Source organism: Apodemus sylvaticus, chromosome 3 (assembly GCF_947179515.1).
Source record: "Apodemus sylvaticus chromosome 3, mApoSyl1.1, whole genome shotgun sequence".
Lineage (NCBI taxonomy): Eukaryota > Metazoa > Chordata > Mammalia > Rodentia > Muridae > Apodemus > Apodemus sylvaticus.
In genome coordinates, this window is record NC_067474.1 from 99,277,383 (window position 1) to 99,304,902 (window position 27,520).

A 27,520-nucleotide genomic window follows, 5' to 3' on the forward strand; every position below is an offset into this window, starting at 1 on the left:
TTTCTATTCTTAAGACTGACAGGTGTACACGCTTACTCCCTGGAGTAGATTGTTTCTAGCTGAACATTGAGAGCCTAAACTCACCTATTTTGCTAACCTCCTTTTTGATGTCTAAGGATGGAGGAAATCACTTTCCATCAAAACCTGTGACTAATGCTGAAGAATGGAAATAAGACTCCACTCCTTCCTTCCTTCCTTCATTCATTCAGTGTGTTAGTGAATACTGATTAGCACTTGCTAACTGCTTTGATAAACATACAAATTACATGGTGTATTCAATATAATAGTTTCTTCTTTTTTGTAAATGTCTAAAACAAAGATTTACAAACTTGAGCTCAGAAGTGGCGGCATACTTCTTTACCTGTTCACCTGCTAGGATTCTATCCTGTGTCTGTGCTTAACTGTGGAAAGATTGAAGAGGGACCTAGCTGTGGGTCCAGGATAAAGGGGAAGCTATTCCCTGCCCTAACTCCTAAAGTGGAAGGCATCATGGTGTGTCTAATAATGGCTCTACTGGTAGAGGCTGCAACACAGCTCTGAGAGTACTCGACAATGCTGTCTGTTCTTGGTGTCACTCAAGTTACAACCCTTTCTGGTTAGTTGTGGGGTTTTTGTTTTGTTCTGTTTTTTGTTAACTTAATACTAGCTAGAGTCATTTGAGAACAAGGAACCTCAACTAAGAAAATGCCCCCACCAAATTGGCTTGTGGGTAAACCTGTGGGGCACTTTCTTGTTCATTAATGTGGGAGGGCATAGCCCACTGTGGGTGGTGCCACTCTCAGGACAGTTAGCACTGAGGTATATAGGAGGGAAGGAGGAGTAAGCCATGAGGAGAGGTGGAGTTCAAACTGAGCACTGTAACATGAACTCAACCCTTTCCTCCCCAAGTTGATTTTGGTCATAATGTTTCAACACCACAGCAATAGAGTCTTTAACTACCATGCTTTCAAATTTCCTCCGACTGCTGTCAATCATGTTCACATTGGGCCAGAGAGTTTTTGAATGTGTTCATTCCTGACTTTTCCCTAGTTGATTTCGATTTGTACCTAGAGTCATGTGTGCGGAAAGAAAGTAGAGCCCACCATGCACAGTACAGTGCTTTTGAGCATTCGCCTCTGAGGTTGTTCATCTGTCCCTGCCTACCTCCAGAGAGACTCGCTGTCCAGGAGCCAGGCTTCCTGGTTTGCTGAGCATCTCTGCTCAAAGACATCACATGACCCCACCCACTCTGAGGTAAGCCTCACAGACGCTGTTAGCTTCACCTTGGGCTGCCCAGCGGCATTGTCAGATTCAGATTAAATAAGTAAAGAATGAGACTCAAGAGTACATATAGAGGCAGGTGTAGTGGTACAAGCTTGTAATCCTAGCATTCCTAGAGGCAGAGCCAGTAAGACTATAAGTTTGAGGCGAGCCTGGTTTACAAGTTTCAGGCCACTTGTAGAACTACATATCAAGACCCTGTGATGTTTAAAAAGAAAAACCAAAGCATTGGAAATTTCAAAATGCACATGTAGACATTTTTTGTAACTTTTGAGAGAGTCAATTAATAAAGAAAAAATGTTCCTTATAAACGTCTATTGATTATAAATGCTTGGGTGACCTTACACTCTGCATTAAAGGTTGTTCCTGAAGGTGATGGGAGCATAGGCGTAGCAGTCTGCTAACAACAGCACCTCTACTGATAGTGGACAAGGCCATTACTTTTCAGCACAACCTCAGTATAATTAATTAAGGGCTGGATTTAATTCAGTGACATTTGAATTTTATAGCTATACACTTGCAGCTGTAAAAAGCACCTTTATTATTAAAATTCCTATAGGAAAAATAACTTGGTAATTGTGGGTCTGCTCTGGTCCCTGGCCTCATTTCCCCATTGGCACAGTGGTTTTTACAACACAGTGAGGCAGCTCTTGTATTGGTGAAGGACAGATTATGTCTTTAACAAGTGCCCTGGGGATTCTGCAGCAGCCAGTCTGCAAGCCAGGATGCAGGGACCCTCCCTAACAAAGGCTGGACTATAGGTCCAAGATCTGGTGTCCAGCTCAGCATTATGACGCACCAGCCCGATGGTCTTTGACAGAACCCTGGCTGTTCAAAAGATAGTTTTACCTGTCTGCCTCTCAAAGCTTTTTTTTAAATACTTAAGACATATTTTTGAGGACCAAAATAGTACTGTGTGCCAGCACTAGATAGCAGGGAGATTACATGATGAGGCATGGCTGAGAGAGAAGGTATAGGGAACATAATTTCTGATAGTCTTATAAAAAACAGAAATCAAAATAAGTGAGACTTATAATGACTTGCAAGGGGATAATGGGGTACATGCTTTAGATAGGGTAGCTGGAAATGGCCTCTCTGAGATATTTGCAAAGAGACGTAAAGGATGAGAAGAATATATCCATGTAGATGTCTGTAGACATCAGGGTCAGAGACCAGACAGGCCAGGTGTGCTGAGTAGAGGAATGTAAGTCCAATAAGCTAGAACAGAGTGGCTTGTGGGCATTTTAGTCTCCATGAGGCAGCAGAGGCAGACATTTGGTCATAACCATGTAGAAAACAGTTGTGAAAAGAAGCTATACATTTTGTTTGGATTATACTGAAAGAGTGTCAGAAATGTAACATGGCAAACTATATGATCTGGTTGATGTTTCAGAAAGAAAGACTCTGTCTTAGGAAGAGACTGCAGTGAGTAAGGTCATAGTGGAGGCAAAAAGTTCACCCCAGCCCTGGAGGCTGTATAGGATAAGGATAGAATTTAGTTATAGCCACAGAGATGTCTATTAGGGTTGGGCTAGATTTGAAATTAGAGTTGATATTTATTAATATCAGTGTTATTCCATATTTGCCTGCATTTCCATGTCAGCATATCATACTAATACTTCATAATTCCTCTTCACCAGGTCACACATGATCTTAAATAGAAGGTAGGTGGGAACAGCCCTTCGCAGTTGTAAAAAACATGGAAAGTCTACACCCATCCTCACCTGCACCAAGTTTCTACACCTAAACACAGTTCCAAAGAGCTTATTCACTCCCACCTAGAGGGCAGGTCAGATAGAAGAGGACAATAAAGAGGCCAGCTTCAAATACGAAGCTGAGTGGCCATCCGTGCATGAGGCATGAGAAAGAATATGCAAATTATGAAAAGTAGGTGTCAGACTCAAAAGATTTTCTTCAGCTAATGAAGGACAAGAAGAGTGAATGGCAATCTGGAATGTCCTGCCTTTAAATGGTTAAAACAAAATCAAATCCATTTGACTTACTAAAGATTAAGCTTTAGGTATATGAAATGACCTCATACGGACCCTTATTTCCCCATGGTACTTAATAAATGAATCTTTGCATTGTATTTTATGGTCATGTGCGTACAGTGCTGTATTTTTTCCCCAGATGATAAAAAGCCTGTTAAAGCATAGCATACAAAGAATTTCCACTTCCGGAAAGAAAGCGTAGGAGATGTGGTTGTTCTGTTCCTTATGCCTCCAGCTCAGTGCAGTTAAAAACCCTAACCATAGTGTGTGCACATACAAGCTTGAAAAGTGGAAAGAAGAAATCTGACTGACTAGAGACCTTGGAAACTGAGGGACTGCTCAGCTCACACAATTGTGACTTTATTGGGCTTCCTCTTTGCCTCATAAACTCTAAACTTGGAGCTGAAGAAGGGAGCTACCAGGAAATACCAATGAGCATGTGATATACATACATACATACATACATACATACATACATACGTATATGCATAGCAAGACAGATGTCCCAAAACTATTGCTGAACTTTGAACAAATATCACAGAAACACTGTGATCCATACAACATAGTAGCACAGACTGGTTAAGGAGCCTAGATTCACCTTCCCTTATGGACAACATAAAAGGGGGTACCTATCTCAACATACCTATGGGGGTGATGTCATATAAAATGAGGCATTTCATCCCTACTGGGAGCCAATGAGAACTTTTGGGGAGCCTAGACTTCCACCTTCACCCCATAGAATTTTTATTTGCACACCTACTTGAGAATTAGACCTTTAATACCTCCTAGCAGCTGTTAGGAAGGCTATTTCCATTGTGATGAGTTGAAGAACAATGGAGATTCAGAAAGCCCACCCTGCCCAGCAATGAGTCCTCTAACATACATAGGATACATGAGAGGTTGAACCAGGAAGCTGGACTTTTACCCTTCTCTGCTTCTATATCTATATGATACCAGGGAAATGGCTGAAATGCTTAAACAGAAGACTTACATAGGTTATAGATGTCATGCAACAGAATACAAAATACCTGGACTACTTTTTTTTTTTTTATCAAGGAAAATGATCTAATTTTATTTATTTTTCTTTTTTTTATTATTCGATATAATTTATTTACATTTCAAATGATTTCCCCTTTTCTAGCCCCCCCCACTCCCCGAAAGTCCCGTAAGCCCCCTTCTCTTCCCCTGTCCTCCCTCCCACCCCTTCCCAGTTCCCCGTTCTGGTTTTGCCAAATACTGTTTCACTGAGTCTTTCCAGAACCAGGGACCACTCCTGCTTTCTTCTTGTATCTCATTTGATGTGTGGATTATGTTTTGGGTATTCCAGTTTTCTAGGTTAATAACCACTTATTAGTGAGTGCATACCATGATTCACCTTTTGAGTCTGGGTTACCTCATTTAGTATGATGTTCTCTAGCTCCATCCATTTGCCTAAGAATTTCATGAATTCATTGTTTCTAATGGCTGAATAGTACTCCATTGTGTAGATATACCACATTTTTTGCATCCACTCTTCTGTTGAGGGATACCTGGGTTCTTTCCAGCATCTGGCAATTATAAATAGGGCTGCTATGAACATAGTAGAGCATGTATCCTTATTACATGGTGGGGAATCCTCTGGGTATATGCCCAGGAGTGGTATAGCAGGATCTTCTGGAAGTGAGGTGCCCAGTTTTCGGAGGAACCGCCAGACTGATTTCCAGAGTGGTTGTACCAATTTGCAACCCCACCAGCAGTGAAGGAGTGTTCCTCTTTCTCCGCACCCTCCTGGACTACTTTTAAAATCACTCATCACTTAAAAACTTGCTTTCGCTATCCTTACAAAGTATATTGCTAGAAGTATATAATAATAATATACTACTACTATTAATATATTATTATATAATAATAATGTAAGAATAATCATGTAAGAAAGGAGATAAGATGCATGTGGAGTTGCTCTATCAGGTGAGACTGGCATTTGACCTGACTGCTGCTGGGAAGGAATAAAAAAAGAACACACACACACACACACACACACACACACACACGTACAGAAAATCCAGGATCGAGTGGGCTGTGCCCACTGTGGTGGAGCATCCCCAACTGTGCAAAGTGATACAGAACTCCACAGAGTTTAATTATGTGTATAGCTCAAGGAGAGGTTAGCTCATCTCCTTAGGAGATCTCTGTAGGGGAGTAGTCTCGGGTTGCTGTTACCTGAGAGGAGGAAGCTGTGGTTATTAGTTTTTCCATAGAATACCAACATTAACTGAGACCAGAGGAAGGCTTTGACATTCCTCTGAGCCTTTCCCCAGGGGAAAGCTTTGCCATTTCCCCATGGGTGTGAGGCATTGACATCCCTGATGTAGCCATGGTCATGTTAAAACATTCAGGCAGGACTTCATCCGTCCTTCACATGTTCTCCCAGGGCTTCCACACAGAATGACAAGGAAAAGGAAAAGCTTGTTCTTTTCTCCAGAAGGACTGATTGTCTAGATAAAAAGTCCTAAAGAGCCTAGGACCAACATGTAACTGTATTTCCATATAGCAGAAGTAAACAATGAAATTTGAAGCACAGTATTAGCCATTCCTGAAAAGAAATAACTAGGTAAAAATCCAGCAGAATGCATCAAGATTTGCATCATGGAATCTCCAAAACACTGGGAAAGATAAGTGGGCATAAGGTCTTCCATGGACTGGAGTGCACAATACAACCCAGAGGTTGGTTTTTCCATAGTTGAGATGTATGATTGATATAATTCCTATCAAAATCTTATCAGGACTCCATAAGAGTGTTTGAAATGAGTGTTAAAAGATACAGTGGAGTGAGCAGCCGAGCAGAATAAAGCAGAAAGCATCAGCTTGCCAGGCCATGATTATGTAGTTACAGTAACTGAGGCTGTACACTATTGGCAGGAGGAAGATGAAATGCAGAACAGAAATCCCAGAAGCAGATCTTCACAAACATGCTCAACTCATCTTGACAATGAAGAGGAAGCCATCCAAGATGGAAAAGATAGCCTGGAAGGGTTTCAGCGCAGCTAGGTAGCCATAAGCTATAAACAAGGGACCTTATCTGAGCACCATACCTTATACAAAAATTAATTATGGATAGGTGACACTGACCAGAATTTTTTTCATTTTTTATTAGATATTTACTTTATTTACATTTCAAATGTTATCCCCTTTCCTCCTCGTTACCCCTCCGAAATCCCATCCTCCCTCCTCCTGCTTAGCAACTCCTTCCCCAACTTTCCTGATATTCCCCTACACTGGGGCATCAAGTCTTCACAGGACCAATGGCCTCTCCCTCATTAATGTCTGAAAAGACCATCCTCTGCTATATATGTAGCTGGAGTCATGGGTCCCTTCATGTGTACTCTTTGGTTGGTAGTTTAGTCCCTGGGAGCTCTGAGGGTACTGGTTGGTACCTATTATTGTTTCTCCTATGTAAACCTCTTCAGCTCCTAGTTCCTTTCTCTAGCTGCTCCACTGGGGACACTATGCTCAGTCTATTGGTTGGCTGAGAGCCATGGGTGTTTTGATCCCCCTTCTAAGAAGGATCAAAGTATCCACACTTTCGGCCAGAAATTTTTAAATAGCTATTTTCACTCAGTACATTTGTTTTAAATCTTAAATGGAATGCCAATAGCTTGATTTTTTTTAAAAAAAAAGTGATATTAATGTATTTTAAAATCACCAATCATGAACCCCAAATTTCAAAAATGTGGCTTCCTGATATAAAAATTAAAGCTTGAGAACAATGAAATAATCCATAAAAATAAAAATTAACTAAGCTGAACGTAAAGCTTAAACCATAAAACTTTAGGAAAAACATAGGAAGTTATCTTTAGAATTAGATCTATGTAAGTAGTTCCTGGACTTTATATAAAAAGCATAATCCATAAAAATGATAGATTGGATGTTATCAAACTAAAACATTAGGTCTGTGAAAGGCCCTGATAAGGCTAAAAGGAAAGTTACAGACTGGACAAGCATCTATAGACTATAGTCTGACAAAGGACTATATCTAGACTATAAAGACCTCGTAAGATTCTAGAGCAAAATAGGTAGTGGCTGCAGGTTTTGAAAGAAGATAGCCATAGATGTGTCTGGAAAGAAGATAGCCATAGATGTGTCTGGAAAGAAGATAGCCATAGATGTGTCTGGAAGTGGGAAAACTGCCCCACCAAAGTACTTGATTGTGCCCTGGAGATGACCCATCTCCTCACCGCAGTATAAGTTGGTGAGTCAGCTCTGCAAGAACATCCAGGCCCATGTGAAGATGGCAGCTGTGGTGCAGATTTGTGCTATTTAATTGTTTGAAGCCATGGTAGCCTGTCACTAGAAATATGGTGATGGGGCATTGAAGGAGCTCAGCCATCCTCATCCCATAAGCCCAGCCCCCGTTGGTAGCTTTGCTGCAAATCCAGAAAGTCTGGAGGCCCTGGTGCCTGGCAGTACTTGCTGCCAGAAATCCTACTGATAAGCCCATCGTGAGAGTCGGGATATAGCTTTGTGATATGCATTGTGAGATTTTAATGTTTAAACAGGAGGAGGGTCAATGATAAAATAATCCAGTTACAAAATCGTCAGATAAAATATGGCGGCTGGTCCTGCAGCTTCCAGCTGCTGCCTGCCTATTGCTTCTGCAGCCGAGTGCATCCCAGCTGCAGCAGAAGTCATTTCATCTCAGCTGTGGGATCGTGTCCCCTTCAGAGAAGTGATGCCTGGACCCAGAGTGTCCCTGAGACACCTGCTTCTCTGAGAGTCTTTCCATGATGGTAAATAATGTTTACATCAAATCAGCTTTCTGCACTTCTCTCTGCCTTTATCCAAACTCTTTGAAGGGAACTTTCCCAGTCCGCTTATGTTATAGTCACTGTTTGTCTACTTGATGCTAAGCTCCCTGGAGCCCAGATTATGCCTTTTTAAGTCTCCATTTTCCCACTTCCACCAAGATTTACCTGAAGAAGGCATGTGCTAAGTATCTGATAAATGTATGAATGCTTTTAGAATTCTGCCTATAAAGAAGCAGGGCTGAGGAACTTTTGGAAGTGATCACCACAAAAAGCAACCACACCTACAGAATAGTGGTCCTCAGCCTCTGGGTTGTGACCCCTTTGGCAAGCCTCTATCTCCAAAAATATTTACATTATGATTTGCAATAATAGCAAAATTACAGTTATAAAGTAGCAACAAAAGTAATGTTATGGTTGGGGTCATCACAACATGAGGAACTGCATTAAAGGGTCACAACCTTAGGAAGGTTGAGAACCAATGCTTTAGAAAGAGGGGAAATGGATGTGCAGACAGTTGGCCTCCAGGGAGATGGGGTATATTACTGTGGGTGATGACTGTGTGACAGTATAATTGGACATTTAATGAGGCCACAAGTAGAAATAGATGCCACCTATGAGACTCCAAGAAATGGTAAATCTTCAGACCAGTTCCTTTATTTTCAGTTGACAAGGATTCTTGAAGGTGACAGTTATATTAACCTGGACCAAGAGGAGGGAAGAGCATATATATAACAGGAGAAGAAAAACAAATCTAGGCAAAGCCTTTATCCATAGAAATAAGAGAAAAATGTGTGTGGGTGAGGAAGCTACTGTGGAGGACCAGTGGGCCTACACCATGCCTCAGTGCACACCCCAAGCCCCAGGAAAGATGTGAGGCATCCAAAAGGAATGTATATACCAACCAGGGAGAGGGAGCTGGCTGTGGTTGTGCAATGTCACTGTATGTGATGGCGTCCCCACATCCTGCCTCTTCCTATAATACAACAAAAATGTCACAGGAAGACAGGAAAGAATGCCTTTACTCAGAGTCACCTTTCAAATATGCACAGGAACGTGGTAATGATAATCCTTACTTCATAAAGAAATCTTTGCCCTCGGTTGTAAAAGAGGAAAAGAAAGAATAAGTTCAAAAGACCTCTGTTCCCACTTCTCCTGGTTAAAAAAAGGGGGGACTAAATATAAAGACCAAGCCTGTTTCAACACAGATGCTTGGGGGACAAGTCCTTTGCTAGATCTGATTACCAGTTGAACATATGGTGTTATACAGCAGATAGCTCAAGCATTGAAAAGAAAGTCAATTCTGCAGCTGTATTTTTTTTCTGTTTTAATACTACTACTACTTGCTAAACTTCTGGCTAATAATTTCCAAATGCTCAAATATCATGAATAGACATTTCATCAAAAAAAGAAATGTGCATGTGGTAAATATGCAGGTGAGAGAGATTTGACAGCATCAACCATTAGGGAGAGGCAACTTGAACCACAATAAGATGTCACAGTGTAACTATCCAGTGAAAGAAATAAAAAAGTAGTGGGAAAGAAAGGAGGGGGAGTTGCCACATGACAGTTAAACTGCATTCCTCCACATTTGTGCCAAAGAAATGAAGACAAATGTCCCCACAGCTACCTATACCAGAGTGTTTATGACAGCTTCATCAGAATCTGGAAATAACCCAGATATCCTAAAGCAGTTGAACAGCTAAGCAAACGGTGGTTTTTCCCATGTCATAGAATACTACTCTGCAATAAAAAGGACCACGCTATTTTTAAAAATGCAACCATAAAATGATATAAAAGCCGGAAGAATCTCTAAAGAATTCTGAGAGCTGGCAGGGAGCCAAACATCAAAGTTTCCCAACCATTGAGTTAGAGAGGGGAGGTTGAGTTCCATCAGCACAACATACTTCAGATGCTGAAACAAAAAAATGAAAAGCATGCTAATGGTAGCCGAAGCATTTTGGAGGCCCAAGGTTATGAGGAATGCTTGTAGGGGCAGATGGTCTGTGGCTTAACCACGTGGGTGTCCACACTGATACCATGAAATTGTGCTGTAGTTTCATAACATGACTGTATTCTGGGAAAACTGGTTAGACTGCCCTGGGTTACTTCTTACAACTGTACATGAATCTAGAACTGTCCCAAAGTAAAAATTAAGCCTTTCTGGATTGTGTTTTATATTTAATGATTATATCATGTATGTCATCCTCATTGAGAACCATGTTATTATCTTCAAGCTCTTCAACCTTGTTCTTTTCTTGTGAAGTCTACGGTAGGCATGTGAGAGACAGGTAACAGGTTATAGTTTTTCCCCCAAGGCAAAACATGGTGGGGTATACCTGAGCAAAACATGTGTCTCGTCTTGATCTCCTGGTATCTCAGCACCGCAGTCTACCCCCAGTTGATGAGAGATCACTTTCTTTCTCATCTCCAGGAAAGCCACTAGTGAAAACATCCCGAATGACTGTGCTCAACACCGCGAAGCCTACAGTCACAGTGGACATCGGTGGCACCGTCAGAACCATCCGAGGAGTGAATGTGACAATTAACTGCCAAGTGGCAGGTGAGAAACCTGTTCATGTATTCATCTGTTCCAATATCGATGGAGCTTTGGGAGAGACTGGGGGATACAAATGTAAATTAGATACACGTTCTCTCAAAGACTGAAACACATACCTCATTCAGAAAGTGGGGGTGCACTGGAAAGTTAAAGCGGACAGGTTAATTCTGCCTAAGCCTGGTGGACTAAAGGAGACATTAGGGTTTTAATTATTCATTTTAGACAAATCATCGTTGTGTACATTTGTGGGGTACAGTGTGACATAGAATAGAATGATTAATTCAAGCTAACCACATTCATTTGGGTTTGTGCCCATTGCAGTAGTGTTTGTGTATGTTTGTTTGTTAAAGCAACTGTGTTACGGAGTGAGGCTGGCTTAGAACTCACTAAGTAGTTCAGGCTTCAAAGGCATGGCTTTTCTACAACAACCTTTGAAGTGCTAGGATTGCAGCTGGATGATGATCTGGACTTCTTTTTTCTGTTTTAATCTTAATTTTCCACATTAAGAGAATGTGAGCATGTAAGGATTAGGGCAAGAGTATTTATTATACATAGGAAAAGAAAGTGTGAAAATGCTCCTGAAAGCTGGAAAGCTGGCACCATCCAGCAACAGTAGCATGAGCTTAAGTCTGGATGTGGGGGACCTAAATCTTTACAAGGTGGGTGGCAGATGGACCATGGGCGACCTTGGATGAATGACCAAGAGGCCCAAACAAATGGAAAGAAAAGCCATGCTGCTTTGGAGTTGGAGAGATGTCTCATTGGATAAGAAAAATGCCTGAATTGCAAACAAGAGGACTTGAGTTTGAATCTCCAACACCCATGTAAAAGCCAGGCACAGCTGTATATACCCAGTCCTAAGAGATTGAGACAGGTGGAGTCTAACAACTCCCTGCCCAGCATACCTGTCCAGGATGGTAAGCCTCAGCTTCAGTAAGAGACAGGGTCTCAAGAAATAAGGAAGGGAGCAGTAGAAAACACCTGCTGCCCTCCTCTGCCTCTCCGTGCATGCACTGAGTATGTACACCTTCACACAATGTGTATACATAGAAAAAAAAGATTTATTTATTTATTATATGTAAGTACACTGTGGTTGTTTTCAAATTGATGGAGCTGGAGAACATCATACTAAGTGAGGTAACCCAGACTCAAAAGATGAATCATGGTATGCACTCACTAATAAGTGGATATTAACCTAGAAAACTGGAATACCAAAAACATAATCCACACATCAAATGAGGTACAAGAAGAGTGGAGGAGTGGCCCCCTGTTCTGGAAAGACTCAGTGAAGCAGTATAGGGCAAAACCAGAACAGGGAAGTGGGAAGGGTTGGGTGGGAAAACAGGGGGAGGGAAGGGGACTGATGGGACTTTCGGGGAGTGGGAGTCTAGAAAAGGGGAAATCATTTCAAATGTAAATAAAAAATTTATCGAATAAAAAACATAGAAAAAAAGAAAAAAGAAAGGAAGGAAAGAAGGAAGGAAGGAAGGACAGAAGGAAGGAAGGAATTGAGGGAGATGCTAAGAAAGAGAAGGATGATACACGTTCATATCAGACAAATTCATGTTATATAAACAACCATCTGTCAAAATTAATCTACAAATTCAAATCAAAAATTCCAATCAAAATTCCATGACCATTATTCCCAGAAATAGCAAAAACAGAATCTTAAAATCTATGTGAAGGCATAAAGACCAAAGGTAGTCAAAAACATATTGAACAAAAACAAAATTGCTAGCAGCATCACCGTGCCTGATTTCAAGTTATACTAAAGAGCCCTAGTAATAAAAAAGAAGTGTGGTACCAGCACAAAAGGAGACGCACTAATCAATAGACGAGAACTGAGGCCCAGATATAAGCCCACACTCCTACAGACATCTGATTATTGAAAAAGAGCTTAAAATTACACAGTGGAGAACAACAGCACCCTCAGCAAATGGTGCTGAGGTGCTGGCTATCAACATGAAGAAGAATAAAACTAGATCCTTTCCTCTCAACCTGCATAAAACTCAACTTCAGATAGTTCAAGGACCTCACCTTAAGTCCTGATGCCCTAATACTGAGAAAGAGGAAAATGAGGAGTACACTTCAGCAGACAGGACTTGTGCCAGGTACACAGGGAATAAGACCAACAACTGCAAAACAAGATGTCATGAACCAAAAAGTTCTGTACAGCAAAGCAAACCAGCCATCAAATGAAGAGGCAGACACAGAATGGGAGGAAATGTTTCCCCTAGGAAATTAATACAAGATTATACAAAGAGCTCATAAAAAAACCTAAACATTAAGAAAACAAAGTCAGTCAAAACATGGACCATAATTCTTAACAGAGAGCTCTCAAAAGATGCACAGGAGTCAAACATTACAGATTTTTGTTTTGTTTTTACCCACAGAATCATGTACATTAATCCTAATTTAAAATGTGCCTACTGTTGAATCATATATTTATCCAAAGCAGTTGAGGGAAATCCAGTTTTGATGTAATTAACTGGAGGTGCAGGAAAATGATCCTCACTGCATCTCTAGCCAGTGTTCTGACAACATTGCTAAAGGTGGCATGGCTCAGGAACTGCTTTCGTCTAGCTACCATAATGCTCCTCTGTCCCTCTCCTACTCCTCATCATCTCCACTGTGCCTCTAACTGGGAGCATAGCAGCCTTCTGCCTGGTTGGGTAAGATTCACTACGCCCTAGTAACATCACCTTGTAAAAGGCAGCGGAGTGACTCCATACTAAGTGAGGTAACCCAGTCTCAAAAGATGAATCATGGTATGCACTCAGCCTGGAAAACTGGAATACCCAAAACATAATCCACACATCAAATGAGGTACAAGAAGAATGGATGAGTGGCCCCTGGTTCTGGAAAGACTCAGTGTAGCAGTATAAGGCAAAACCAGAACAGGGAAGTGGGAAGGGGTGGGTGGGAGAACAGGGGGAGGGAAGAGGGCTTATGTGACTTCCAGGGAGTGGGGGACCAGAAAAGGGGAAATCATTTGAAATGTAAATAAAAAATATATCAAATTAAAAAAAAGTGGGAAAAAAAAAAAGGCTGCTTGAAGGAAGGCTGTCAAGTTTGCTTGCTTTACTCATTGAGAGTATCCTATTGAATGTTCGATCAAGGTCAGATCTCCTAACCCAAGGATGAGCAGAGGTTAACCAGGAAGTTCCCCATCTGGGGAGAAGAGAGGTTCAGCAACACATAGTAAGACAGCACCTTCCATAGGGATAGTTATCATATCCTCATTCTAGAATAGCAGGGTGGTTTTGACATTTCGGCAAACAGAAGATGAGGCTGTGCTCACAGTCCCCCCCCCCCCAACCTCCCCACCGTGCACAATCTAACACAGTTCCCTCATGGCTGCAGCCCTCCCCTTTGTCATTCCCTAATTAACATGTGTCTGTCATGAGCCTATTCTAAAGGATATATAAAAGTCTATTTAAAGAACATCTCATACTTCACCTAGACTGCCCGGCATCCTCACATGTTTGAGCCATTAGCAGTTTCTCATTAGGAGTGTTTCCCACACATGTGCTCTCCTCTTGTAAAATGCAGCCCCCCCCCCACACTCTCCCCAACCCTTCGGCATAAAGAACATTAATCAGAGAGTAAGATGGGGCTTTTTCTTTAAAAGGAATCCAATCTGCTCTCTCATTCTTAGGATCGTTCCCTTTGTGGTAAGAGTTCAGAAAACGAAGGAAATGATCAAAGATCAATGGAGGAAATTATGTGCAAATGGCCTGTGACAGAAAGAGCGTGCAGCCCCAGCAAAGTGAGCTGTGGCTGTTCTGTGAACTGTCACTGGCGGTGCAGAGATCAGGAAGGCACATGAGGCTGGGAAGTAAAGAAGCCGGCAGGAACTAGATCTCACAAGTGCTCAGAAATCATACTGCAGAGCAGGGAATGCTTCTGAAGAGCTTTGATGGTGCAATAGGGCTGGTGGTATAGACACGAGTGGTTCAGGAGCCAAGTGGGAATGCAGCCGTTAGAGTAGGTTAGAGTCTAGTAGACAGTAAATCCTGTTATCCCCCAGTGCATAGTGCTTCAGATACAATAGATTATCAGGGCTTTCTTAAGAACTCACAATGTTCAGCTGAACTGCATCTGCCCTCACTAAATCATCCAGGGTGCAGGGGCCTTCACTCTGTTGAATATCTAAGGTCTCCCTGGGAGATTCTCTCCCCTTCCCGCCTCCCCATCCCCCTTCCCCTCTCCTCCCTCTCTCTCCTCTCCTTCCCCCTCCCCCTCTCTCTACCTCTCCTCTCTCTCTCCTCCTCCTCCTCCTTCCCCTCCCCCATCTTGTGAACTAGAAATGGAAAGAGACTGAGGGTGAGCTGGAAAGGCTCTCTCGAGGGCCATAGCAAAGGAGCCATTTAATGCACTTACCTCAGGCCATGGCCACTTACAACTAGGAGAGATACTGAGGCCCATCCTCCACCAGTACTTGCAAAAAAGAATAAAAAGGTTTTGAGAATGGCCACCAGTGTCTGCCACAGTTCCTGAAGAGGAATCAGAAAAGAAAGCTGTAAGCCTTGTGTCAAGCCAGCCATGGTTCCTTAGACTAGTCACCAAAGCTGATGTTTGGATCACTGTATCCATTGTCTTTTCTTGTGCCAAGCCCAGGAACACCCCCACTACACACACACACACACACACACACACACACACACACACACACACTAAGAAACTTCAAGAACATATCATGTAAAAGTACACCTTTAGACACCCACTTCAAGGTGCTGACAAGTTGCCCTGGTACGAGCAGCCCTCCAAGTATAACAAATGGTCCAGTTAGCGAGAATATCCTGTCTGGGATATTAAAGAAGAAAGGGATATTATAGCATCATGCTTCCTGGCAGCTCGGGGAGATTAAAGGCACTAATCCTTGTAATCGGGTCCCGTTACCAGCCATTCTGACTAGACCCATTTATTGGTCCTTCCAAGGGAGAACACTGTGTTGCTGTTAAGAAATGCCATGGAAAGGGGAGGGGAATAAAGCAGACACAGCTTAGTTTGCACCCCCTTTGTAGACACAGAGTACGAAGGAGTTGGGCATGGAACCTGGACAAGTGATTGGTGGACACCAGTAAAGTTCCAGATTGTGCTTGGCTGCGGAGTATGTTTCCTGCCATTTCTCAGTGTGCTGGCATGTTATAACAGATGAAGGGGAGAATGTTCCCAAAACATGATGGAACTTTCCAACAACAGATTGCTAACTCAGCTAGCTCTTGTGGCTTCTAGAGGCCCCCTTCCTCACAACAGCTTTGTTGCAGCAATGGCCACAAAAAAAAAAAAAAATCAAAAAAAAGATATGATCATAGTTAAAGATCTAATGGCCTAGAAATCAGAGCAAGGGGTTGGGGATTTAGCTCAGTGGTAGAGCACTTACCTAGGAAACCAAAGGCCCTGGGTTTGGTCCTGAGCCCTAGAGAGAAAAAAAAAAAAAAAAAAGCAACTAGAAATCGAAGCAAGGCACATCAGATGTCCTCTAGAGAGACAGTCTATCACAACAACAGGCTATGAAGTATATTTGTTGAGAAAGGAGTTCCTGACATGGAAGGTGTCTCCATATAGATCTCCACTCTGAGATTGCTAGGTTAGTGACTGGACCAGTGACCACAGGCACTTTTTTTCTTTTGAATATGCATGTTATATGGTTATGTATATGTCTCTATCCATGTACACATGTGTAGGTTTATATTGGGAGGCCAGAGTTTGATGCTGGGTAGATTCCTCAATCAGTCCTTTGCCATTATATATTGAGATGGAGTCTCTCCCTAAGCCTGAAGCCCAATAATTTGACTAGACCAGCCAGCCACATTGCTCTGAATTTCCTAACTTCCTAAACTCTGGAATTACACACAGGCTGCCACACACACCCTGTCACTTACCTGAGTGTTAGGAATCCCAACTCTAGTTTTTAGGCTGCGCAAGCACTTTACCTACTGAGCCATCTCTCTAGATTTCTTAGTCTGAGACCCATTTTTCTCCTCTATATAATGGAATTGATATTGGGACATGGCCTGTTAAGATCATTATGGAAAATAAGTGTTTACATCTCTGTAATGTTTGGCTTATAGTAAATGTTTAGTTAGTATTATTTTTAATGATGTTAGTGGGCTATTTCTGCCCAGCTTATTACGCTCCTGGTGTCAAGGTATTCTGAACATCAGGATTAGGCTAGTACGTCTGGTGCCTTTCCAAGTGTGTGTTGGCACATCTAGGGGCTAATGAGAGTCTCTAAAGCATAGTCTCCACCCCTTAAGAGAGAATGGGGACTATCTCTCTGGTAACTCACTTATTCTCTTCATTCCATATTCTTTATTCGCAATGTCAAAGCCAGTCAAGGAAGGGCTGGTCATCACTGTAGATATCTTTATAGTGTCCTTTTCTACCCTGACATCCACAGTCCCAAATGAGAAATCCCTAAACTGTGGCAATGGCCATCACCCATTTTCAAGCTCACAATGCAGATCTCTTCCAGGGTAAGCCTGAGGAACATTTGCTATTAAACAGACCAGAGAAAGGTTTCCATATATTCCTCTTCTCCTTGAGAGTATTGTGAAGTACTGTGAAGAATATTAGAAACCCCTTCCTATTGCTATGCTGAACATTTCCATTTCTCCCACGAAGCCTAATGGTCTCACCATTGAAATACCCCTTCCAGGGTATTCCCAATCATCCTCATTGAGAAGCTTGGCTTTGTGGGTCACAATGCAAGGAATAATCCAGGAAACAAGAAATTTTCATCCGTTCCTGGAGAAGTATGAAATAGCTCTGCGAGTGCTCTGACCCCTGGCTTCTTTCCCTTTCCCTCTGTTCCCACCTCCCCCTGCCATACGACTGTTCTCTCCTCAGCATCTCTTGGCTGGCAGCCTCATACCACAGAAGTGTCTGTATACACATACAGGGATATAGCTGTGGCCTTTAGGAGTATAAGCTCCAGGTCCCAACAAGGCAGTCATGGTGGTGCTCACCCCTCTGTTTACCTAAGCAGCACTCCTCTGCATCAAAGGAAACGCTCACATCATCTGATTCCCTTGCCTCTCTTGCCATTCTCAAAAACAGCCTTTTGTTCCCACTGGGGACCAAAAGGAAGATGCCCCAACTAAGTGCTGTATGGAAGTAATTCAATGCAGGAGGAAAGAACCCTCGTAGTAATAATTTATAAGAATCCATTTTCCCCTATGCTTTTGGGAGAGAAATAACTAGATTTTTTTTCAACTTCTTTACAGGGTTTTTTTTAATAACAAAAAAAAAATAATAATGTAAAAATTTGAGCTCAGAGTTCAAAGGCCTAGCTGTCATGATGTGCTTGCTCTCCCTAGTGGTGCTACAATGGAAACTCAGCCCTTCTGCCTCTCACCTGGATCTTTTCTCAAGTTGTGTCTGGAGATACTGGCAGCCTCTCTTGTGTGTGGAGTCGGGCCTTGTATCTTTGAGATGAATCACTCTGTCTCTTCCTGGGGTGACAAGGCTTCAATATCCAAGTTGGAATTTCCTCCTATTAAACCTACTCTTCCTGAGCAATTAAGGCAAATAGTAGGTGTGCAGGTAACTCCTTGGGGAGGTCAGTGCCCCTAGTTGTAAGTTGTCTGTTTGGGACAGCACTACATTGTCTAGGGACAAAATATAGCCCCAGCTCTGGGAAATCATTAGACTAAAAGTCTAGGTCTTTGGCTTTTCTTGGCGTTGGCCCCAGTTTCCAGTATTTGACATTCTAAACATTACTTGCATGCTTGCTGCAGAATTTTGTGGGCAAACCAGGCTGGGTGGTAAAAGAGATGAAGCTTCTGCTGCCTAGAAGTCTGGGAGTCAACACTCCAAACCTCCAGTCCTCCAGCTCCCTCAGAGCCTGTCCTCTTGTGGAGCCTCTTCAGAAGACCACCTGGGAGCTCTTGTCTTAGGCTGTAGACTGCTTACCTATCAACTTCAAGGAATCTCCCTGGGGAGCCCAGGTTGTTCCAAGAGTACAAAATCTGGCTACCAAGGATGGGCACCCATCACAATCTCTCTGATGCTCACAGACAAAATATAAGAATAGACGGTGGAAGGGCAGAGGCCTATCCTTTGGTTCATTTTACTCCTGCTTCTGATGTCACCACTTTGTGTTCTCTTGTTTTGAGAAGATAGCCTTTGTCTGGGTCACCCTTCTGACACTATAACAACACACCCAAGATATCAACTCATAAAGAGAAAGTTCCTGTTGACTCTGTTTTGGAGGCACCAGTCATTTATCAACTGGCTTGTTACTTTAACTCAGTACTTATATAATAGATCACCAGATAGGTGTCTAGAAGAGGAAAACCATACACCACAGGGCCAGGAGACAAGAGAGTAAAGAGGGGCCTGGGATCCCTTGACCTGTCCTCAAAGGTATTCCTCCCACAGGCCATCTCCTAGACCTACTTCTTAGAAGTTCTGCCAACCAGAATATTGTTCCTGAGGAAACATGACACTTGTGAGGACACCAAATCCAAATGAGAGAGGCTGGAAACATGGCTCCATGGTTAAGATTGTGTGCTACTCTCACAGAGGATAGGAGTTAGGTTCCCAGAGCCCATGTCAGGGAGCTCGCAACCCCGTTAACCCAAATTCCAGCAGATTTGATGCCTCTGGCCTCCTTCTGAAGACACCTGCATTGACATGCTTATCCCCACCTACAGACAACACGCACACACATCTTGTTTGTTTGTTTGTTTGTTTGTTTGTTTGTTTTATTGAAACCATGGCAGCTTGGAAAATAGATGGGTGATTCCTGGCAGCTTTCATTTGTCTGGGTCAAACATATATTTTGATGTTTTTTGTCTTTGGCTTTATTCTTAACAAAACACCTGTATTTTTTAAAAAAAAAAAAGTGTATTATCAAAAAGATGTCAAGTGAACACTCCACAACTGACCATTTCCAGGTCAAGAACTTGCATTGCCTCTGTTTCCCTCTGTGTCACAGCCACCCTGTGTTCATTCTCCTCCTCAGAGGAACAGCTCGTCCTCCTGCCTGTTAACATAAACTAATGCTGCTTGGGTTTCTGTTTTGTTTTTTAATTAAACTATAATTTCATAACTTCCCCCTTCCCTGCCTTCCCTCCAATCCTTGCCATGTACCTCTCCCGCCTCCCACCACCCTGCCACTCTCTCTCAGACTAAAGGCCTCCATAAATGTACCATACAATGTTACTTGTATGTATATGCCTTCTGGGCTGCCCAGTTGGTATTGCATAGCAGTTTGGATGCTCTTCCCTGGGGAAAACTGTCTCTCCTGCTCTCAGCATGCCCTAGTTACCTGTAGTTCTTTGTCTAGGGTGGAGGCCCCATGGAATTCTGCCTCCCATGTTAGCATGTCTATTGGTGTGGTTCTTGCTCCTGTCTTGTTAAGCAGTCCTGTTAGTGAGACTTCACGAGTGTATAATGCCACCAGTTTTTGTATACCCAACTTACGAACATGAAATCAGATGGGATATATTCCTATATCTTGATTTTTTTTCTTTCTCTGAGCACTATGTTTGTCTCACTTAGTTGTAGAATTTTCATTTTTATGAAGTATATACATTTAGTTTTTCTACTTTATGATGCTTCCTTCAAAGAAGTTGAACATTCAAGTGACTTGGCTGCCACCGTTTCCTCCCCCATTTAACTGGCCTCCCCTTTCCTGCCTCATCTCTAGAAGTCTTAAAAAGCAAAAGCTCCAGAGACAGTGAGAAGTCCAAGGTGATATTTGGTTTGGCTGATGTATATCAGAAGACGCCCAGGCAGATGCTTCCTGCAGAGCAGGCTGGGCTGGCCAGAGCCTCTCAATGTCCTAAGTTCACCTGAATGTTTGTTTGATAAGCATATTTTTGTCTTCCTAGGTGTACCTGAAGCTGAAGTCTCTTGGTTCAGAAATAAAAGCAAGCTGGGCTCCTTCCACCGTCCGCACGAGGGCTCCTTGCTACTCACAAATGTGTCCTTCTCTGATCAAGGCCTGTATTCCTGCAGGGCAGCCAATCTACAAGGAGAACAGACAGAGAGCACACAGCTCCTGATTCTAGGTAAAGGCTTCTAAAATCCCACCCTCAGTCGGACCATGGGTGGCCATTGACCTACCCTTCACCTCCCTTACTGAATTAAGACCATAAAATAGAGGCAGTGTCCCGTTTATCCACTCATCCCGCCATCAGTGCTTCCAACAGAAATAGAGTGTGGAACCAGCCAACGCTGCGTGTCAGAACTGACTCCACCTCTTCTTATCCTTTGCGGCATTAGAGTTATTCACCTTGTTAAATCTTAGATGCTGTTCTCTATGGGAAACCTGACAACTAAGGATTTCCCATACTGCTAGGGAACAAAGGTCCTCAATTGAATCTGGAAGAAGAAAATAATTTTTAATTCCCATGCTAGGCTTTTCTTTGAAGAGCAAATGAGAAACATGGATCTAAAAAGAAGTCATATATATTGAACTTTTCTCATCCATTTCCAGGTAGTCTGCATAAAATCTTTGCCTGCATGTCCCAAGCATAAGAGCTCTTTATTATAAAGTCTGTCACAGGTCCTTGTGTAAAATAACCATTTACAAGTAAGAAAGGTCCCTGGCCACTGGCCACCATGATGTTTCCCTAGGACAGAGTTTGGTCATCTTGTAAGCTATAGTCTGCCTTGCCCACCTTCTGTTTCTTTTTCACTGAATCTGGGGGTAGGGACTGTAACATTGAATAGAAGCTTCTAGATGGGCCCTTACCCTTTAAAACTAGCACAATAATTAGAGCCTATATCCTGACTCTCTCATGGAGAGAGAGCTTTCTTTCTAAGGGGAGGGTACAAAATATGAGGAAATAATAATGACATCTGCACATGTACACCTCAACACACTGTGTACTTCTTACACTTGGAGGTTCACACCCACTGCTGATGACATACCCTCACCACCGCCCACTCAGAATCCAAGGGCCCAGCTGCAGTTTCATCTCACTGGTGGCTGCATAAACCTCCAAACTTCATAAGAAGCCACAGAAAATTGCCTCAGAGAAAAGAAGACTGTCATTTGTTTTCCACTGGGTTTCATCAACTGAGCTGTTATTCTGGGGTCATGCTGAGTGATCGTGCTCACCTGTAAGATTTTTCTCCCCAGTAAAGATGACTCTTCTTTGTCATCTCTGATAGCAAAGATGGGCACTTAGGAGCACTACTGTGGCATCACAAATGAAGTCTTTTCTCCAAGCCAATTCTCCTGCATTCCAAATACAGTCTAACCGTGCATACGGTGGATGAGGATGTTGCCTTCCCCATTATAATCACACCTCCCAGATGGAAATGATCTCTGTTCAGATGCTTTGATGGGATTTTCTTTATTAGGAGTCTTAGTATAATTAACAAATGTCAAGATGAAAATATTTCTTTTTTATCAGTGATAATACGGCTTAATTCTTAAAGGAGAAATTCTGTTTATCACAATGAAATTTCATGTCAAGTCCTGTGACTTAATTTCTAGTCTGAAAGCTCAACATGGAAGGATGTGACATTGATTCCTCTTCATTCCTGTGACCAGTGGACAGATGTCTGCAGTGTTAGCTCAGCCCAAGTTAGCTGGACACACATAAGATGTTAGGGGAAAAATGAAGGGGAATCTGCCCCCTGAAGAATTTACATTTCCACTGGGAAGATAAAATAGACACACACGTACACACAAAGAATTGCCGTAGAAGCTGTAGGAACATAAGCAGAGGCTGACATTTGGCCCAAGGAAAATAGATTATTTCTCAGACAGCACTGGCCTTCCCTTTTGGTTTTTAATACATAAATAAGGGAGGAGGAGAGGAATAAAGACACTTTGATGATGGCTGTTGACTCAAAAAGATGTTTATGAAGAGGTAGCTCTGGCCCAGGAGACTGTGTACTCCATGAAGTACAATGGCAAAGTTCAGAATGTGGATTTCTAAGCACACATTTTTCCCTATACAAAGGGTTGAGTGCTCTCTGTTTCTTATGTAGATACATGATTCACAGTTTACCATTGTGTTCTCCCTGTGATGGTCTTTGGCAAAACCATAAAGATAAAAATGTTGTTTCTGAAGTAGACACCATCAACCCTTATTTATGTACATGGCTAACAAGTGCTAACAAAATGCCAAGCACTTGGTAGGGGCCTGTCCAAACCCAGCACTCAAGACTTCAGCCCTGACTCCTAGGAAGATTTTACGTGACGCCTCATAGTAGCTTCTTCCTGCCTTTTTTATGTGCTTGGCCTGCTTGGCCATAAGAATTAGACCTCAGAGCAAATCAACCTCACAACTAGATTGTCTCTCACTGAAAAGGGTTCTTGTACAAATCCTTTTAAATAAATTCTTGGATAGTATTCTATCTGTGGGGACAGTTACAAATTGCCCCCATTCCTAAGGATATTATGAGTTAAGTAAAAAGAAAATGGTTAAAACTATTTATCTCACAACTTGGCATATAGTAAATGCTAAAATTGTCCTTTAAGAAAATATCATCTTTGTAACAAGTTTCAATTTATCTACATTGTTAGAGAGACCCAGGGGTGGTGTGCTTTAAAACAGTATAACGTGAGAACTCCTGAGAGTCACAGGCCTGGTTCTTATTACAGACCTTGTTATTTCAGGCATCAAATATTAAGTTTGAAACTCACCTTTATAGGTATACCTTCTCTATAGGAAAAATGAGGTTGCAAGTCCATTGCAGCAGTGCCTGCCATGCACACACAGGGGTGTACGTCTATCCTCTCTTGCCTGCACATAGCATGTATGCTCTAACCTCCTGATTCACCATCTGTCTTCTCCCAGATCCCCCCCAAGTCCCCACACAGTTGGAAGACATCAGGGCCTTGCTCTTAGCCACTGGACCGAACCTTCCTTCGGTGCTTATGTCCCCTCTGGGAACACAGCTGGTCCTGGATCCTGGGAATTCCGCTCTCCTTGGTGAGTCCAACCCTCTGAAACATTGGGCAAAAATCCAGGGCTGGACAGGATTTATGGATGGGTGACTGCCTGCAGGTGGGAGGGAGGCAGCAGTGGGGGGTAGCCAACAGGAAATCACTAAATTGCCTACAGAATCCAGACTCACCAGTGGAAACTTGGCTGACTTTCCACACGAGGTGAGTGCGGCTCTCAGTCTGGACTCTATAGTTTGTCTGGATTCCAATATGGCCCCTCTTGGGCTGACGCCGTGGCTCAGACCCTCTCCTTCAGGGGCACTCGCTGAACTCTGAGAAACGGGTAGCTGGAAACAACCCCTTCTGTGTCTCCTCCCCACCATAAGCCCTCTAACCTCTTGTTCTGAAACAGCTAGAATCAGCTTTTAAGGGCAAAGCTAATGTTTGCAGTCCAGAGGCCAGAAATTCTGTCTACGCCATCTCTCCTTCTACAGAGCCTACAGCCAGCCCAGATAGAGTTCCCAGCAAAACCTCCCTGCCATCAGACTCTGGGGACCAAGCTATAGCCTACACAACTGGTATCCAGAGTAGCAAAGTCTTATGCTTACATCTCACCTCTGAGCTCCTCACTCTGGAATCATGGGAAAGACAAAGCAGTGCATATAAGAGAACAGGGAATGTATGGGAAATCCGTATGTCTTTCATTTGATTGTACTGTGGACCCAGGACTTTACACTGGTTAGAGAGAAAAACCAAACCTTTTAACAACTTTTTTAAAAGATAGATCATGAAAATGAAGACATTCTCTACACTATGTGCCCCTGAATGTAATGACAGGAGCAAGAATTATTCTCTTGGCTCAAAATTTAAAGTTCCTCTATTCTCCCACCCAAAGGTTTACCAATCACACTAGCAATTACATATCAGAGTGGCCAAGGGCCTCAGTAGGTTTACAGTTAGAACACAAATATTTCCTTCAATTTCCATTTCCATTATTGTCTGATATCAGTGGAGAGCCCTTATATCTTATCAACAGATGGGAATACTTCTGTCTTCTCTCTTCTGGACTTGGTAAAGGAAAGCCATCGGTCGGATCAACAAATGGCCCTCTTCTGTTTGCCACTACATGAAGAGCCTGGCATTATGGTTTTCCATATCCTATTGATCAGGAGCCTCACAAGCTGCAAAATTCACTTCCTTGGCTTACTAATGATAAGCTTACTCCAAATTAAGTATGGACATCTTAAACATCTTTGTTTTAGACTCCTCATTATCCTGTTAGTTACAGCCCAGTTGCTAACAAAGCTCGTAAGTTTTGCTAATCTTCAAGCTGAATGACTCTTTTGGGTCACTCAGGTACCACTCCACAAGCAGCAAAGGTCCGTGGACTCATACCTTTCTGTGATAGCTGTAATTTCTTTCTCCCTTATTCTGAAATAATATTTTTGTCTCATTTTAGCCATGGGCAATAAGGATTTATTGTGCTTGCTGCTGCATTCCATTGCTGGTTTATGATGCTTTGTTACCTTAGACTGGTATTTAAATCTAACAGTTAAGGCACCTTAATATTCCAGACTGCTCCATTTGAAGGAGACAGTGAGCCAGTGTTCATAAAGTCCCTGGGTGTAACCGCCAGGACAGAAATCAGTGCTACCCCAGCACTGTAGACCTAAGGGAGCTCTGTGTGCAACTATGGAGATAAATTAGGGTTAGGAAATTGTGTCAAATATCAGGTCTCTGAAAACTGGGTTTTCACAGACCAGAGCCTCCATGATGCTATGGAAATGTGTGAATAGGATTCAAATCGGCAGAATACAGGAGAAATGGACAGTCAAGATTAGAAAAAGAAAAGAAAATGATGCCATGGATCCTGACATGAACTGTGCAAAATATTTGTCAATGATCCTTCTAGAAATAACTGTGCAATACTTTGCTTTGAGACTGATGATGGGCAGCTAGACTGGAACAAGATTAGCAAGGGTCCGTCATAGTTCACCATAACAATTCTGGTGCCTCTGTCCACCTTGAGCTTCTCCTGCTCATCCAGATTAGTTCACCTCTTTGCTCCCAGTTGGACAGGTTCCAATCCCTGGTCCTCTGGCTGGGCCCTCTGTTAAAAGAAACAGGCCAGCAAGGCAGTTTCACACTGAGTTCCTAAGAAATGAAAACAGTAAAGAGCATTAAATTGAGGAACATCTTGAATTCTGGACTGTAGAAAAAGCAGGCATATTATAAAAGGATGCTAGGATGAATAATTAGAGATTTTTAACTTTTGTATTATATGTGTGTGATTGTGTGTGTGTGTGTGTGTGTGTGTGTGTGTGTGTGTGTGTATGTGTGCATACGTGTGCACATGAGTGTAGTCAGGTGTACATGAGTGCGCTCAGATCCCTTGGAGTTGGAAGTATAAGAAGCTGTAATTTACCAGACATGCATGCTGAGATTCAAACTCAGATCTTCTGCAAGAGAAGTGACTGTGCTTAACCACGAAGCCATCTGCCCAGCTCTTAGCTTTTCTTTACAAGAGGATGATGCAGTAAAAGAAATATTCAAGACAATTCATCTAGTACTCTGAATGATCAATCTAATTCTAGAGCAAGATGGAAATATGTATCTTCTGTCACTCAGGGCAGGTACTACCTTGGAACTCATTAATATCTAAGCCTGATCCACTTGATTTTATGGATGAAAGCCCTTTGACAGCTCTGATGGAGTCAGAAAGTGGCTAGGTTCAAGTAGTGTTTGGGGCTGGGGGCTGGAGGCTTGGGGCTTGGGGCTGGGGGCTGGGGGCTGGGGGCTTGGGGCTTGGGGCTGGGGGCTGGGGGCTTAGGGCTAACTGCCTGTAATCTAATTATATGCTGTGATACCACATGGTTCTGAGGCACAGGAGCAGTGGTTCCTGGGCTGTGGTTCTCCTCTTTCATTAAAGCAGGGGAATTGGAGTCATAAAAGCCATGTCTCAGAGCTAGCTCTTACTGAGACGTGAGTGTTAAGATTCCAGGCAGTGAGTGGATCTATTTCCAAAAGTGGCTATTTTAGTTATATGGCATATTGGCATTGAGTCCCCTTCAAGCCACAACTGCAGTTGATGGAATAGCACTTGAGTCTGCTCCTTGGGCCTCTATTTCCATGAGTGTAACAGAAAATTAGAACTAAGTCTCTTAGTAGAGGATGCCCACTGAATTCTGCTGTGCAGAGAGAGGGTCCAGTCTGCCTGATTCATTGACCTAAGCAACAAAGCACCACTTCTTTGGAACTTGGGGATAGTCATCCTTCTGCAGGAGGCTCAAGAGTATACCAGCTTCTCTAGAAGGAATAACGAGTCCCGGGGCACTGCCACCTTCCATCCAGCCCTAACTCAGTGACCTACAGTCTCCGTTTTCAGAACAGAAGCATTGTAGACATCCCCAGGGTATTTAAACCTTCTTATAACTTCGAGTGCAATGTTTTTGAAAGGACCACCAGGGCTGATAGTAGTCATTTATAGTGTAGAATCACAGATTTTTCTTAAATAACTTAAAGTTTTAATTATCAAAGCAATGTACTTCCATTGTATAACAAAAAGAAATCAAATTTTAAAAAAGAAAAGAAAAGGAAAAAACATCTAATGATTCGACTCTGGTGTATGAGTACAAATACCTTAAACATCAGTGTAAATCCTTTTTATATTTTACCTAAAGTTAACTATGTTCTGCCCACTGGCTTTAAGGGGTTTATCACTTAGTGATATCCAACAAACATCTCTGTCACTAAAACTTTTAATTTCACTTTTCATGGCTGCCTTGGCAGAAGATACAGCGTCTTAATTATCTGGTGGATTTTGTGGTCTCCTTAGTCTTTTCACTATTTTTAAAAATAAGCATAATGGCTTTTTCCTATGTCTTCATGTGACCCCTTTTTACCTGGGATCAATTCCTAGTGGTAGATTTTTTTGTGTCAAATCTTCATACTGTTTGGGGTCTTACTATGTATTATATAATTTTCCCCCAGCTAAGTCGTATTCCTTTTTTATACACATGAGAACTGAATTAGGGTTATCTACATAGGTTATAATCAGGAGGTTTTA

At 42.4% G+C, this 27,520-nt stretch overlaps 1 protein-coding gene across 4 annotated transcripts in view; it reads left to right on the top strand.

The window, feature by feature from the left end:
* The window catches only part of Adamtsl1 (ADAMTS like 1), a 383,172-nt gene that overhangs the window by 318,002 nt on the left and 37,650 nt on the right, over positions 1–27,520 (top strand). For all 4 annotated transcript variants that reach the window (XM_052176711.1, XM_052176713.1, XM_052176712.1 and 1 more), the window contains 3 exons: positions 10,467–10,595; positions 20,438–20,617; positions 23,366–23,500. In XM_052176711.1, coding sequence (XP_052032671.1) covers positions 10,467–10,595; positions 20,438–20,617; positions 23,366–23,500 — 444 coding nt within the window. The remainder of the gene's footprint in view (positions 1–10,466; positions 10,596–20,437; positions 20,618–23,365; positions 23,501–27,520) is intronic.